Source organism: Phaseolus vulgaris, chromosome 7 (genome assembly GCF_051622355.1).
Source record: "Phaseolus vulgaris cultivar YP4 chromosome 7, ASM5162235v1, whole genome shotgun sequence".
Taxonomy (NCBI): domain Eukaryota; kingdom Viridiplantae; phylum Streptophyta; class Magnoliopsida; order Fabales; family Fabaceae; genus Phaseolus; species Phaseolus vulgaris.
The window spans coordinates 33,379,734-33,392,999 of NC_143504.1; the positions used below are offsets into that span (position 1 = coordinate 33,379,734).

The 13,266-nt window shown below is 37.8% G+C and overlaps 2 protein-coding genes across 2 annotated transcripts; one reads left to right on the plus strand and one right to left on the minus strand.

Moving 5' to 3' along the window:
* Nucleotides 1-1,162: 1,162 nt before the first annotated feature.
* On the plus strand, nucleotides 1,163-2,380 carry LOC137817414 (phosphoenolpyruvate carboxylase kinase 2). Its single transcript, XM_068620708.2, has 2 exons — nucleotides 1,163-2,023; nucleotides 2,127-2,380. Exons 1-2 carry the CDS (start codon nucleotides 1,249-1,251, stop codon nucleotides 2,162-2,164), a joined length of 813 nt encoding a protein of 270 aa, XP_068476809.1. The 5' UTR covers nucleotides 1,163-1,248; the 3' UTR covers nucleotides 2,165-2,380.
* A 9,360-nt stretch (nucleotides 2,381-11,740) lies between these two features.
* LOC137817412 (uncharacterized) lies at nucleotides 11,741-12,625 on the minus strand. The gene has a single exon (XM_068620705.2). It carries the CDS (start codon nucleotides 12,623-12,625, stop codon nucleotides 11,741-11,743), a length of 885 nt encoding a protein of 294 aa, XP_068476806.2.
* Between the last annotated feature and the right edge of the window lie 641 nt (nucleotides 12,626-13,266).

Sequence of the window (13,266 nt, forward strand, 5' to 3'; positions counted from 1 at the left end):
ACCCTGCATTCATATCATTCAAATGCACTGTCTGGTCAAAGGATTCCTGAACCAAAGTCAAGAATCTCATGTCATGCGTAAATAGTGCAAAGGTGCATGGCAGTGGCAGTTTTGTCTACTTCATGAAGGCACCCACCTGAAGAAGAAATCAAAAAAAAAAAAAAACGAAGGGTACATTGATAATTAATCATCTCTAATATGGCTTGCCTTCCCTATTCTCTCATTTCTCTTCATTCCTCACAAGAACCACTTCTCCCTCTACTTTCTCACCATCTCCTCTCTCACCCACATGCACCTATGAAACCAAACAGGGTGACACTGAACATCCATAGTCGACTATAGTGCATCCCCGGAAGAAGGAAAAACTGGCTAAAGATTGTCTTGTGATAAACAAAATGAATATTCGAAAGTTTAAAAAATATTTTTGAAATCAAATATATACTTTCAAGTGACGTTTTTTTAAAACAAACTTGTATTCGAAAAATTCTGATTGAGATCGAACCAAAATTATTTTATTTCTAAACAAATATGAATAAACATTCCAAAATATTTATAATCAAAAATTAGTTAATGGTCCATAAAAGTCATAATCTTCTACCATCATTTTTGTTTTCATCTTCTGAGCAGTCTTTAAATATGAAAAGAAAAATGTTCAGTAATATATAGAGAGAGAGATAATAATGTTATACTTTTCTATAAAACTTCCTAAAAATATTTTTAACACTATACAGAAATTTTAAGTGGAATGTATCAATAATATAAAGAACTTTATTATTATTATTACCTAATAGCATATCATGATATTTAATAAATTTATTAATTTTTTATAGAAATTATTTTAAAGTCATTCTATAATTCTAAAAAACTTAATAATCAACAAACATTAAATTCAAATATTAATATATATTTAATATCTCGAATAAATCATTAAGAAAATACTTATTCAACAAATAAATTAAAAATGAAAAATAACAAATTTATAGGAATTTATTTAAATTTACGTTAAGATTTGGCAGGATTGAAAATTGAGAAGAGAAGAAAAGGCAGTCAAAGGGATAGTTCTGTAATTGAAAAAAAAAACCGTAGGCTAACTAACTCAGATATTCGATTTTATTTTGATAGTTATTCCATTATCATAAAGTAGAATATTCTAGTTCTATATGCTCACTCCAGCGATGAACTTTATAAAACCCCCTCTTCGTCAATTTTTGTTAACTTCTATCAAACCAAGTAAAACAGCTAACAGTGATGAGTGAATACCTCCAGCGAGACTACGTCGTTTCGGAAGAGATCGGCCGGGGAAGATTCGGTACCGTGTATCGGTGCTCGTCGGCGGACTCTGGCGAGTTCTACGCCGTTAAATCCATTGACAAGGTAGCCATAAGTGCCGCCGGAGACTCCCTGGACACTCAATGCCTCTTTACTGAGGCCAAGATCGTTCAGCTTCTCTCCCCTCACCCTCACATCGTCAATCTTCACACCCTCTATGAAGACGAAACGCACCTCCACATGGTTCTCGACCTCTGTTACGAACCCAAGTTTCATCACCAGGTCATGCCGGAACGCGAAGCTGCTTCGGTGATGTGGCAGCTCATGAAAGCCGTGGCCCACTGCCACCTTCTCGGCGTGTCCCACCGAGACATAAAGCCCGACAACATTCTTTTCGATGAGGAGAATCGGCTGAAGCTAGCCGATTTCGGCTCGGCTGATACTTTTAAAGAGGGCGAGCCGATGAGCGGGGTGGTGGGGACGCCTCCTTATGTGGCTCCCGAGATCCTCGCCGGAAGGGATTATAACGAGAAAGTGGACGTGTGGAGTGGCGGCGTGGTTTTGTATCAAATGTTGGCCGGGTTTTTGCCCTTTCGAGGCGATTCCCCTGTGGAGATTTTTGAAGCTGTGCTGCACTCCAGTTTGAGATTCCCAACCCGGGTTTTTTCTTCTGTTTCACCTGCCGCCAAGGATCTCCTTCGTAGAATGTTGTGCAGAGATGTCTCTAGAAGGTTCTCTGCTGAACAAGTTCTGAGTAAGTTTTGGTTTACCAAGTATTTGGTTGATTACAGAAATTACAGTCTAAAGGATTGTTAACTTATGATTTTATTTTTGTTTTTTAAATTTTTCTTAAACAGGACACCAATGGTTTAGCATTACTGAACAGACTGACTGATCCTTCTCTCTGTACATATATATACTGTGCCTTGTGGCTTTTGGATGAAGGTTGAAGAAATACAACTTAAAGCCTGCCTCTTTTCTTTGTTTCATTTTCCTTTTAATGTATCTTTGAAACAAGTTGCCTACTGTGGCTATGTGAAAAGAGAAGGTTTGATGTGTAACTATATAACTTGAATATAAATATATATATCAAAGTGTTGATTTGGTGACACATCTCTGTAAATCCCACTCACATGGTTCTAATTCTCTTCACTTGTTTTCTTTCTGGGAATTGTAAAACTAGACTATAATATTTTCACATCCTACTTCACTTTCACCTTAAAAAAAATCTAATTAAAGAAAATGTAAAATATTAAAATATTTTTTAAAATTAAAAATAATTAAAATATATTAATATTTATGGAGTATAAAAAAATATTTTTCTTTAAATTTTTACATTACCCATTACTCCTATTAATTCTAGCGGATTCTACTGTCTTTTTGTCTTTGGTTGTTAAGATAGTCTTCTAATTGTTAAGATTATTTATGAATATTCTTTTGCAACAGAAAATATCGGTCAGAAGTAGATTAGAATAACATATAACTTCGGAAAATTAATAAATCAATATTTTACAAATCTTCATGAGTAAAATTATAATTTTCTATCTTTTAATAGTTAATTTATTTACCTGAACATAATCAAAATTTATTTCTATCTGTTGTAAAGTTTTAAATTTCGTGTTATAAAACATTTTTTTTTGTTATTTTTAAAATAAAATAAAAATGTCCACTTTATTTTAAAAACACCACATTATATTCTCTTTAGATTACCCAAATATTTCCTTAAGTTTAAAAATATTACACATGTATTTCTTTTTTACATTACACAAACATTCCCAATAAGAAAGAATGAAAAAGGGGGTATAGATGTAATTTGAATAGCTATGAAGCAGTATTAGCGTAATTTGTTTGTCACATTAATTGAAAATTAAGTGCTTACATGATTCTCGTTACACTTAATCTTAGTATATTACTATTACTCGTGAAGAGATAATTTCGAAATATTACAATTAAATTTTGGGTGATAAAAAAACAATTAGAAGTTATGTAAAATAAATATCTTCAAACAATAAACATGTTACTTTACGCGAACATCTTTTTTTCACATCTTCTCTCTTTAGTTTGAGCTTACTTAAGCAAAACATCTTCCCATCAATGTTATTTTTAAGATATATTAATATAATATTTTATATAAGGGTATTGATTTTATTATATGTAAAAATTGAATTAATGAAACATCAATTTTAGTTAATTGTATTTATTAAATTACATTTTCTCTCTTGAACAATGCTATCCATAAATTATTAAAATTGGTTCATTTATTAATGATGATAAAATTAAAAGTTCTAAAAATAATGTGAATATTTGGTTGACATATCTAAGTTTAAGTTTTTTATATGGTCCAAATGTGTTAGATAGACTAGTGGTTTCACATCATCTATTAGTTTAATCACGTAATTGTGTTCTACATTCTTTTTCTCTAAAATTGATTTTTTTTCATTTTCGTATTATGTTTGAGGATGAAGCATTTGTGAATTATATTTTTGCTCTACAAGTATAAACTTTCAAATATTTTTTTAAAAATATGTGTGATTTAATTGAAATTAATTATGCAATCCTAATAAAATACATCATTATTTGAAAACATTACCAATTAATGAATTTAAAAGAAAAAAATTACGTATTTCTTTTATCGAATATTACATTATTATAATAATAAATTCATATTAAAATAATCATCTTGAAAATTAATTAATTATATACTATATTAATTAAAAATTTAGAGACTTAAATGTCAGCTACAATAAGATAACACTAGATCTCCAACTAAGTTACAATCAAGATAATTGCAATTGATAAATATAAAGATTTACGTGCCATACAAATTAAAAACATAATCAAATTCAATCAATTGTTTAACTACAATAAATAAATTTTATTTGCATTTAGAAAATAAACATAACTTGAAAACAATACTCATTAAAGAACACAATATATTATCAATTTGATTTGGTTTGGCTGTATTTTCAATATCAAACCATCGAATCATAAGTGTATGGTTTGGTGAAGAAAAGAGAAATTAATATTTTCATAATTTGTCTTTTTTCAATTTAATTTTAAAGTATTAGAAGTTGAGAGTGATATTTATGTCATTTGTAATCTAAATTATCAGCAAAAATAGAAAATGCATGTAACCTAACCAGTTAACTTGTATTTCATTATTTTAAATTATTCCAATTAATTTTGTTGAATAGCTTAGTAAAGTTATTTATCATTATAAATGTTTTCGCCGGTTGACTTTGGTTGGACTGGATGGAGAACTCCAATTTTGATTTGTCTCCTCTTATTGTTGCTGGAACGCAGTTCCGCTGGGACAGAGAGGACTCTACCTGTTGATCACACTCCGACGATCAAGTCAATGAGAGCATACAATGTATCAAATCAGTTTTAGTCTAAGTATTTAGAAACAGCGTACCTTTCCTCGGGGTCTCAAGCCCCTTTTATAGATCTCCTTTCTACAGTTTTCTCCAATCAGAACAAGATTTTAACAGGGAGAATATAATCTCAACAAAAAACATACAATCTTAACAGAAAAACATACTGTTTACGTGCACCTTTATTGTCAGGTGCTTAACAACAGTAAAACATTCTGCTCATACGCACCTTTATTCTCGGGTGCTAACTATTTCATTCTCAACAGCTTTTATTAGTATTTAATTATCATATGCGTCAAAACAAACTGAACATTCTTTTTATCTTAATTATCTTTTTGCGCAAACCTACCAGAAAACCTTGGTTGACACCGCAACACATCCTTGGGCCCATACCAAGCACAGGCCAAGCTAAGCACAACCCGCGACACTGTGCCAACCATACCTAAACTCTTGGGCCGAGGTCATGAGCACTCCTCACCAATACACAAGCACCCCACGCTCGAGCCGAGCTTGGATAGGCGAAGAGGCTAACTAGAGTTTGACGGTTGACACGACGTTTTCCCTATTGGGTAGGTGGAGGCGCGGTTGCCGAAGCATTTTTGTTGAGACGTCTTACCACATTGAATCTGGAGCGTACACGTGGCACGACATCAACGACCAAGAAGCACTGCCACTTCATTTCCCTCTTTAAACACTAAAAAACCCATTTCTCTTCTTACTCTTCACGTAACCTTTGTGCCTTAGAACTCTTGCGCTCTTAAACCTCTCCTACACCCAAAAATTTCCTTCACACTTCTTCTTCCAAATTAGCGATCATTCTATCATTACACCAGGTACTTTCCCTCTATTAATCTCTATTGCCGAATATTCATTCATCTTACCGATTGCATTGCTTGAACTGGGATTTTCTTTCGATTCACTTTCTTTGTATGAACTGTGCTTGTATGGTTTTTGTGTTTGTGCTTGTGTTCTAGCTACTTCTGCAATGGATTACAGTTTCATGTATCCATGGGCCAAAAAAAGATCTTCTAAAGAGGTCTCTTATTACACTATCCATTTACGCCTTAGAGATTTAAGAGAAAACAATTGTACCATGAGAAAAACACACGAGAGTCATGTAAAAACCGTAGAATGTAGGGAGGGTGAGCTCATCTGTTGTGACGACTCATCAGACTCTAGTGGTCCATTTTGTTTCTTCTATGCAACGTATTTCAAAAAGGTTCTCCTGCATCTTCCTTTATCCATCTTTGAAAAAGAGCAATTCATTGATCTCAACGTCGCCCCTGCCCAACTACACCCTAATAGCTAGGCATTCATTCGTGCCTTTATTATTTTGTGTGCACAGTTCGGTATCTCATCGTCTGTTGAAATCTTTTTATATTTCTTTGAAGTTAAACACATGAGTAGTAAACTACGAGTTTCCTTGAATGGTGCTCCTAGAAGAGCCCTGTTTACCCTCTTCCAGTCTTCATATAAGAATTTTAAAGGAAAATTTGTTAAAGTCCGAGCCTCAACAAGAAATCCAACCCTTCTGGATGGATTTCCCCTATACTGGACCCGCGAACCCAAATTTCAGAGTGCTTGGCGCCTTGAAGATCTATCACCAAAAGATCAAGGGATCTACCAATTCCTGATGAGCTTGAAGGTCGTATTCGACACCTCCTACCTAATATCCAAAGGGTACATTCTCGGTGCTCTGAAAGCTTATACTAGTACACCCCATTCCCCACTCTTGGTGAAAATAACTTTGTTACCACTTGTTAACAATTTATTTATTTTCTTTGCTGGAACGATGTTGTCCCATATCAGCAAGGCGGAGCTAGCCGACATGGCTAAAAAGATGTGGGCAGCTGCTACCGTGCCCAAGGATTCCTTAACTCAGAAGAAGGAGGCTTCAGTCACAATTACCCAAGCCCCGACCGAGCAAGACAAGGAAACCACCTCAACGCTTATTTTTAAGAGGAAAAGGAAAGCATCCACTCCCTCCACTGAGCACTCTCACTCAGATGGTCGAGCTCTGCATCCAAACGTCGTTCCCTCAGATGGCCAAGCTCCGCCCAAAGACATCATCGTCATACAAGAATGAAAAGGCGAGAACTCTAAGGGGAAGACCAAGCACAAGAGGCGGTAGAAAACTAAAGGAGGCGGTAGACCGAGCTCAAGAGGCGGCGAGCCTGACCGAAGAAAAGAGCAACCTTTTGACCGAAGTCGACAGGCTGAAGGGGGATCTAGCCCGCAAAGATGAGGACCTTACCAAGATCACATAATCATTTAAGTAATATGTTGTTGAATCCTATCTCGTGGGATTTGAGGAATCTCTTGAGCAAGCATCAACAGTCTATCTCACCCTGGACTTCTCGGAACTTGGCCGGGGTAAAACTGTGGTTGATGGCCAACTAAGGGATGATTAACTTAAACTTTTTATGGTCTGTAATATGTTAAATTCTCTTAACACTTTAACAGTTTGAACACTTCATATTTATCAACAGTTTGCTTTTTTTTTATGTATAACAATTTTATAAGTGCATGCCTCGCTGCTTAATTCACTCTCTTTATCCTAACATAAATCATATGACACGCTTATGTTAGCTTAAGCATAAAAATAACAGCCCACTTACCTTAAAAAAACTACTTTTAAGTAAGCGATGCTTTCACAGGTAGGGCAAAGTTTTTCTTCAACTTGACTTCACAAACAACCTCCATATTCGACGAATCTTAATATGATTATTGCATTGATTTCACGATTCCTTTCCTCATAGAGTGCCTACTCAAGTAGCTGCCTCTATTTCAGGCTCGACCATTATCTCCATGCATATCAAGCATATACCACTATACAAGGCATCCATACTCGCATGACCTTATTCATTCTACGTAAAGTCACTTCAGAGTGTGCCAAATTAAGTAACTTAACAAATAATCCCATTTCACAGGGCGCCTACGCTCGGGTAGTTGTATTTACACCGAGCTAGATCGTCTTACCATGTGTCAAACCAAATAATTCGTTCACTCAATTTATCTCGCAGGGCGCTTATGCTCAGGTAGTCGTACTGACGCTAGGCTAGGTCGTCTTACCATGCATCACATCAACAAAAATAAATTCATCTCACAGGGCTCTTATACTCGGGTGACTCTGTTCACTCCAGGATAGGACGTCTTACCATGTGCAGATGACTATATTTATAACAAACCAATTTGTAAAGTGCCTATACTCGGGTAGTCGCACTTACACCGAGCTAGGTCGTCTTACCTGACACTTAAACCAATTAAACCACTTAGACAATCTAATCCCATAGGGCGCCTATGCTCGGGTAGACATACTCACGCCGAGCTAGGTCGACTTACCGTGTGCTAACTCAAGTAAACCAATAAAACAAATTAATCTCACAGGGCACCTATGCTTGAGTAAACGTACTTACGCCGAGCTAGGTTGATACAATCCAAGTAGCCAAGAAGATGACCAAGGACTCAAGAGACAATTCACACTGTAACCAGTCATCTCAACAATCAAGTCAAGGCCCCACCAAATATCAGACGGACCTCAACAGAAGAAGAATTGGGCATAGACCAAAACATCAACTATTCTTTCTTCTGGTGTTCTTAAGATAAAAACATATTTGTAAATAATTTGGGCTCATTTTACAGGGTCCAAATAGAAAAATAGGCTATAGTAGGTTCACATAGCATAAAAGGGAGTGTACTTAGCGAAATAAACTTGTATCAAGCCCACTTTTTCAAGACAAGGCACCTAGAATTAGGGTTTTTAACCTACTTTCTAGAAGCTATGCATAAAGGTGCGATTTTGATCATGGTCAACACCCTAGGCAACCCCTCTCCCTTGCCTTTTCTACCCTTCACACATCTTGCCCAAGGCACCCCTTCCTATAAATAAGGTGTCTTGCCTCATGTATTTTCAACTTGAAATTGGAAGTAAAGAAACTCTACTTGAGTGAATTTGTGAGTCTGAGTACTCCGAGTTAGTTGGGTCTTATCTTGGATGGGTAATATCCCAAATGGCGACTCTGGGTCTTATGTTGGGTGGGTAATATCTCAAGTGGCGGCTCTTGCATCACTCAACTTGGAGACCCTCTACTCCAACTGGCGTGACTTCCCTTCTTCCAATAAGTTCTCTTCATCTCTTCCCCTTTTCAATTCCTTTTTGCACCTTCCATTCCCTTTCCTCAATGTTCCTTCACGTTGTCTTTAAATTGTTGGTTCTCTTTAGTTGTTCCCTATCTCTAATTCCGCTGCATTATTTGTCACCTTATAATTGTCTTTTCTTTTTGCCCTTCTAAAGTGAACATTCACACTTACTTAACCACTTGCTTAAGTTCGTGTCCATTGGAAATCTTCTTGGGTACTCACCTTGAATTGATAATCTTAAAATCATAAACAAGAGCAACCAATTAAAAATGTGCAATCCTAAAATCAACTCACATCATAGATCGACTGACCGTGTGCTACATCAAGTAAATCAATAAATTAATGCACCATCTTCTGAGAACAAATTTATCACTACATGACCTCGTTAGAAAACTCTTTCAAGGGAAAAAGAGCATCATCATATTGTTCAAAGGAAGACATTAAACGAAATATCTTAACTGAAATAAAACTTGAGATTTTCCACGTTCCACGTTCATGGGATGGCTCCTCCCTCAAGGGTTTCCAACTTATATGCTCCATTCCTCAACACCTCGATCACACAAAACGGGTCAGTCCACTTTGGAGATAAATTATTTTCCAACTGGTAGGGGTGGGCCTTTCGCATCACCAAGTCGGAAACCTTGAACTCTTGAGGTTTTGTCTTGGTCTTTAGCTTTAGCTCCACCCTTCTCTTTAAAGCCTCTGAGTTAATACGAGCATGTTCATGCACCTCGTCCAACAAATCCAGGTTTACCTTTCTCCCTTTGTTAGATTCCTCAACAGCAAAGCTTTGGAACCTAAGAGAATTCTCTTGTATCTCCACTAGTATCATGGCGTCTGATCCATATACCAAACTGAAAGGTGTTTCTTTGGTTGTTGACTATGGGGTGGTGTTATAAGACCACTGAATCCTGGGAACTTCTTCTGACAAAGTTCCCTTGGCCTTTTCCAACCTCCTATTCAAACCTCTCAGCAAAACTCTGTTAGCTGACTCAACCTAGCCATTTGTTTGAGGGTGTTCTATCGACGCGAATACCTGCTTTATTCCAAGCTCCGAGCACAACTTACCCAAATGTTGGCTGACAAATTGGGTTCCATTGTCGGACACTAGGCGTCTCAAAATCCAAAAACGGCACACAACGTTCTTCCACAAAAAATGTTGTACCTTGTAAGCAGTTATATGTGCAACTGGATCGACTTCAATTCGCTTTATGAAGTATTTGATGGCCACAATGAGATATTTCATCTGACGTATCGCCAAAGGGAAAGGACCTAAAATGTCTATTCCCCGCGTATGGAAAGGCCACGGGTTATAAATTGACTGCAACTCCTCGGCTGGCATGTGATGCCAATCAGCGTGCTTCTAACATTGTTCGCAACATTGTGCATACTTCACGTAATCCTCTTTCATGGTCGGCCAATAGTACCCGCTCTGATGACCTTCAATGAATGAGCTTGTCCTCCTATGTGACTACTGCAAATGCCTTCATGGAGCTCGACAATTATGCAAGCACATTGATCTACACTTACACATGTGAGGATTGAGTGGGTATAACTGTGACGAAAAAGGTTTCCATCTATCAAGGTATACCACCTTGCATTCCTCTTAACAATCTTGGCCTCTAGGGGGCCAGCAGGAAGTAACCCATCATCGAGGTAACGCTTGTAAGGTGTCATCCAAGTGTTCGTGGTGTCAACCTGCAAAACCTCAAGAAACTCATCCCCTAACAACCCACAGGTGGTTATTCTCATAAACTTCAGGGTTTCCTAAATCATTGACCGATGTCTTTTCCCTTTTCTTGAGCTGACCTCTAGAACTTACACACGGTCGACAACGGTTGGTCCTCCTTGAGCTGTCTTGGGTGACTTTAACGTCTCCTGGATCACTGACCTCTATCGGCTTCCCTTCCCTTAGCTAGCTAGCTTAGACAACAGGTCTGCCCGGGAGTTGTGCTCTCTGGGAACATGAAAAAGATCAAATGTAGAGAAAACTACTCTCAAGATCTGCACGTACCTGAGGTATGAAGCTAGCTACGGGTCCTTAGCCTGATACTCATCTGTGACTTCCCCAGTGACAAGTAATGAATAACTTTTTACTAGCAAGCTTCGAGCTCCCAATTCTTTGGCCAACAACATCTCTGCTATCAAGGCTTCATACTCAACTTGATTATTGCTTGCTTTGAACGCGAATCTCAGAGCTTGCTCGATTAACAGCCCGCTTGGTCCCTCTAAAATGATCCCAGCTCCACTCCCTTGTTATGTTAGTTGGAGGATCCATCTATCGAAAGAACCCACTAGAAGTCATTAGGATCGGGTTGGGATCCTCAGACAAAAGTTTTACCACGAAGTCAGCGTACACCTGACCCTTGGTTAGCCCTCGCTACTCATATTGTATGTCAAACTCGGATAACTCCATCGCCCAACGAACCATCTGACCTGCTATATCAGGCTTTTGAAGGACCTTACGAATGGATAGATCAATCATCACAATCACGGTGAAGCTCTAAATGTAGTGGCGAAGTCGCCAAGCTGTAAATACCACGACTAAGGCGACTTTCTCAATGGCCTGATACTAGGTTTCCGGCCCCTGCAATACCTTACTTTGGCCTCTAGACTTTGTCTTGGTCTTGCAAAATGATCGAGCTGATTGCCCGATTTGTAATCACAAAATAAAGATGAATAGGAGTACCAGGGATTGGCTTACCAAGAACAGAGGTGGCTGGCCAAGTACTCTTTTAACTTGGTGAAGGCTTCTTCACACTCGCTAGTCCACACAAATCGGTTGTTCTTCTTGAGACATTGAAAATAGGGATACCCCTTATCGCCACTGGCTGAAAGGAAACGAGACAAGGCATCCATTCGCCCAATTAACTATTGGACCTCCTTCCCATTGGTTGGGCTTCTCATCCCTATGATTGTAGCACATTTGTCGGGGTTCGTCTATTTGTGGCCAGAATTCAAAAACTTATGAGCTCCTCTCGAATGATGAGGTGCTTATCTTCATTGAACTTTCTTCGCCTTTGCACCATGGGTTTGACCCTTTCATCCATGTTAACCTGATGGCATAAAAAATCTCGGTCTATCCCGAGCATATCTGCAGACGACCGTGCGAAAGCATTCATATTTTCTGATATCACATCGGCTATTTTATCTTCCAACTCTTTACACAACGAGGTGCCGAGCTTGAACTTCTTCCCTTTTATGTCCCTTTCCTGAACCTCTCCAGCAAGTTCAAGTCGTCTCTTATTGAGGACATCCGCCTCTGCAATCCATTCTGCATCTCCTGCTTGAATAGCGATTGTGTAAGTTCCCCCTCGATTCTTCAAACTACTCTCGTAGCATTTTCGCGCCGTCTTCTGATCAACCTTTATGGTGATCACTCCTCCCTCAGTAGAAGGCAACTTCATCTTCATATGGACGATTGAAGCTACTGCACCTAACCTATTCAAGGAGGGTCGCCCCAAAAGCAAATTGTAAGCAAAAGATGCGTTAACTACAATGTACTTGCTGGTAATTGTCATGGCTGCATTTTCATCAGAAAAGGTCGTCCTCAACTCAATGTACCCTTGGACCTCTACCCGATCTCCTGCGAAGCCGACCAAACACCCATTGTATGGCCTCAACTGGTCAGGAGACAACTGCATATTGGTGAACGTTCCCCAGAACATCACAAAAGCCAATCTTCCCTGATTGACCAAGACCCTATGCACCTTTTGCCCTATCGTGACGACAAATATTACCACCGGATCATCCTCATGAGGAAAAACACCTTCCAAGTCGAAACTTGTGAAGTAGAGAGCGGGCTCCAGAGGATGATCAGGTCTCCTCGTCTCCAAGGACATCACCGCTCGTGTGTATTGCTTATGTTTGGAAGATGAGATTCCTCCTCCGAAAAATCCTCTTGAGATGGCGTTCAGCTCTCCGTGGACCGGTGTCTCATATGTTTTGTCGACATCTCAAACACTCAAATAGTACACTATAAGATTTCAACATCTCTAACACTAAAATAATATACTATATGATCTTGATATCTCATATATTTAAATAGTATACCATAGAATCTCGTTATCCGACATTTGATAATACACTAGGAAACCTCCTTATCCACGTAGTTATTTTGATTCTCAATAACACATTACGAACTTCATCTCTATAAATATATTATTTCATATGCTTAAGAAGCAAGATACATGGATAACCATAATTTTCATGATAAATTAAACCCTCGTGATGTAGAACTACATTCCATAACTATAGGAGACACTAATATTTTGTTTGTTTTCGCGATTGTACTATTACATAAAAAGAAAGGTACAAAATATGCATGTTTTTTTTTCTCGATTTATAATAAAAACCAAAGATGGATTTTGAGAATAGGCATTTTTCGCAAACTCAAAATAGTGAGAAAAAGCCAACTAACATAATCAACAACATAATGTAATTAATAACAATAATAATAATAATAATAATAATAAATATTAAA